The sequence below is a fragment of the Hyposmocoma kahamanoa genome, unplaced genomic scaffold (genome assembly GCF_003589595.1).
Source record: "Hyposmocoma kahamanoa isolate Upper Pololo Valley unplaced genomic scaffold, ASM358959v1 65, whole genome shotgun sequence".
NCBI classification, from domain to species: domain Eukaryota; kingdom Metazoa; phylum Arthropoda; class Insecta; order Lepidoptera; family Cosmopterigidae; genus Hyposmocoma; species Hyposmocoma kahamanoa.
Window position 1 is genome coordinate 4,114,750 of NW_020653853.1, and position 3,713 is coordinate 4,118,462.

The following is a 3,713-nucleotide window of genomic DNA, read 5'->3' on the forward strand; positions in this document are numbered from 1 at the left end:
AGATGCCTTACTAGAACGGTTTCCATGCCATCATGCGAAACAGATGCGCTTCGGTTTAAAGCAGACTTCGCGCCAGCTTAAACGGGATCCAGAACGTTATTGTGGACAGGTGGGACAGTACCATGCTGGAGAGATGGGCCTGCATGCGCTTGTATCTCGCCTTTTAAAATAAAATGAACATTCTTCTCTTCATTTCTTTTGCTTCTGTTACGTAGTCTGTTTAAAAGAGAAGCAATTTTCTTCCGCAGTACGTCAGAGAAGGAGTCTGTACGCGCATATTTTATTGCTACTATTATATTCATAAGTGTGGTATGTGATGATAAAATGTCCTTCAATCCTTAGGCGGAACGCGCTACGAACCTTATCAAAGGCACTAAGCATGAGCAATACCTGCAACTACGAGCGGACATCAAGGGTTTCAGGGACAAGCGCAAACTTGACAAGATCATCGTGCTGTGGACGGCTAATACTGAACGGTGAGTGTATCTTCCAATCTTGGTAGTTTAGGTTACCTACATTCGAAGATCTCAGTGAAATGAACTTTTCTGAATTGGTTTTGGTTTCAGTGTTCAATCACGAATCACATTAAGTAGTCCCGACCATGGTTTCTTTATAAATGCCACGTCACTTTGACGGCTCAAATTTGGTGATGTCGCAGAGTCGTTTGAATCTGTTCAGTTTATTCAGTCATCTGACGTAATAATAATAATAATAATAATAATCGTTTATTGTCTGAACACATTAATAAATAATATAGATTATTCAAGTTCCATAGTAAACTAGCCAATTGCGAATTTATTCATTAGTTATCTCGCTTATTTACTTGCGACTTTTGCACTAAGCTCGGGCTTGTGTCGCAGAGACCATTTTGCATTTACTAATGGCACATGAATCTGGCACATGGTTCATACACTAAGGGAAGACATATGTATTGAGTTTTATTTTGTTTGCGTTTTTAGTTTGACCCAATATACTGGCAATAGTATAAAAATTAAAGTAAATGAAATGTAAATAACAATATCTCAACTTAAGGGTAAATTTTACAATTACTTGTGCATCTGCGTGCGTGCGTGCGTGCGTGCGTGCGTGCGTGCGTGCGTGCGTGCGTGCGTGCGTGCGTGCCTGCGTGCGTGCGTGCGTGATGCGTGCATGTGTGCGTGCGGGCGTGCATGCGTGCGTGCGTGCGCGTGAGCGTGAGCGTCTACGTCAGTGCGTGCGCGTGTGCGTGCGTGTGTGTTTGCTTGATGTGATTTTGAGTGTGTGCGAGAGCACGTGGGCATACATGTGCAAGTGTTTGACGTGGTCCTATGACATGGTGGTCGTTGGCATGATTGCCACATAAAAAAGGGAATTGAACATTTGTAAATTGCTTCTGGGTGTTTACTCCTGTCCTCCGTCCAACATCCCTCCGAAACAATTGCTATTTAATATGTAATATTGTAACAAATAAAAAACAATGTCAAGTATGAAGCTTCATTTGCATCACGCGTTTTTTAATTAAGTTGAGCATTACTTAAGTATTGAAGAACTAGAGACAGCGCGAGAAAATTGGAGAACGATAGTAGATTCTGTGTTGCCCGCTTCTAGCCGCGCACTGCTGGCCACCTTTTTCAAGTAAAGTCGTCCTTCCGTCCTGTTGCAGGGTCTCCTACACTACGTTTACCTTAACGTGGTCGCCAGTTTAGAACAAGTCTGGTCCCTCGGCCATCAGCCCTCCCGCAGACATGTCCGGCCCACTGCCACTTAAGTTTACTGATTTTGCGTACTATATCGGTCACTTTTAGTTCTATGACGAATGACTTTATTAGGGATTCGGCCCATAGTAGTGTTGAGTTAGTCATAAACGAGGCAACTCGTTTGTACCACTCGCTTGGTTGGTTTGTCACAACACCTCATGTCTTAAAAATGTCCCACCTCACACCTCACTCATGTCACATTGCTTCAAATTCAACAAATGCAATAATGATTGGTTCTGCACTGCCCGTTTTTTATCTGATTTTACATCACATGATCATACTACCATGGTACTATAAAATTTGCATTTATTTATACTATACCATCATAACTCTTAAGCTATCCAATTGATTGAAACCATCAAGTTATGAACATGTGCTAAATATTCTGTCTGTTAGTAATTGCCGTAGGTGCAAACATTCTTACCACTACCTCACCTTATTTGAAGTAGGACATTGTACTGCCTCTTTTTTTTTCATGTCCTACCCAACAATAGCCCATAGAATAAAATGCAATATAATAATTCCGGGATTTCAGAGGTATTATCCACTCTATGTGCATTACTTCCTTGAACTTTAGGTAAACATATTTTTCCTGTATACTGCTTTAAAAATAATAAAAAGTTTGAAAAACGTTACATATACGGGGTGGTTTGTAAAATGCTAACAACCTAGCAGGACTATATTACTAACATCATAAATAACAACTTTTGTTCCATGACTTTTTAAACGACTTAAAAAAAGGAGGGGTTCTCATTTCGACAGCATATTTTTTTGTATCTATGTTACGCGATTACACCGGCATTTGTGAATCGATTTTGATGATTCTTTTTTGTTTGAAAGAGGGTATCTCAGTATTGGTCCCATTTAAAATCGAAGAAAAAATTCCACCTCTAAGGGTGGCAAACTAGGGGATAGATCCGGTTTTGCGCACTTTCTGGTAACCGTTTTCAATAAAATTTGGCAAATAGATGTAATTCCAAAACCTTTTGGTTTTTTTTATAATTTATCACAAAATGTAATAATTTTTCCAAAAATTAGCTTTTAAGTTTTCGTTGTGCCATCTGACACTTTTTAGACCTGTGTTTGTTAATAAAGTCGTAAGTTCAAACGTGTAAGCGTACTTTGTGCAATAGTGTTTTCTTTTGTTACCCCACAGAGATATCACCGTCTAGAGCGATGTTTAAATGTTTTTATTTTTTTACAAATATAAATCTGATGAATCATTAAAATTCATGGAACAAAAGTTTATTAGTTTATGATGTTAGTGATATGGTCCTGCGAGGTTGTTAATTTTTTACAAATAACACTGTATATACAGGGAAGAAATTTGCAATGCCACTTGGAAGTAAAGTACGTTAAAAACTGGAGATAGACATTTTTATTTAAAGGAAACATTCCTTTATTTTAAAAAAGAAATAATACTGCATTCAAAGATTTTCCAAAATTGCTAGCCACACGCGGGAATCGAACCCGCTAAAATCTTTAAAAAAATGCACCCTGTACTTTTATTAAATCAATCGATAGGGTCAATTATGAGGATGAAATCTCTCTTACAAACCATGAAATCTGGAGTTATAAAAGTTACTCAAAATGAATTCGTTAAAAGATTAAATTTGTGTATCCAAGAAAATGGAGCTCATTTCGAGCAACTAATTAGTTACATTACCATTTTTTCGTTTATTAAAATACGTTAAGATTTCATGGGTTCAGATTAAACCGGGTTCGATTCCCGCGTGTTGCTAGAAATTTTCGAAAATCTGTGAATGCAGTTTTATTTCTTTAAAAAAATAAAAGTTTATTTCCTTTAAGTGAAAATTTCTATCTCCAGTATTTAGAGTACTTTCCCTCCAGATGGCATTACAAATTTCCACACGATATAGCATCAAGTAAACCATACTTCCAGTTATAAATTTGCATTCCAATTCAAATTCGTGAAAAAGATAGCATTACACACGTGAAAAAGATAGCATTACACAC

The 3,713-nt window shown here is 37.7% G+C and overlaps 1 protein-coding gene across 1 annotated transcript in view; it reads left to right on the forward strand.

Moving 5' to 3' along the window:
- LOC113231318 (inositol-3-phosphate synthase) overlaps window positions 1-3,713 on the forward strand; it is a 33,803-nt gene that overhangs the window by 19,218 nt on the left and 10,872 nt on the right. Inside the window, exon 5 of the mRNA XM_026465592.1 lies at window positions 343-476. Within this exon, the coding sequence (XP_026321377.1) occupies window positions 343-476 (134 nt within the window). The remainder of the gene's footprint in view (window positions 1-342; window positions 477-3,713) is intronic.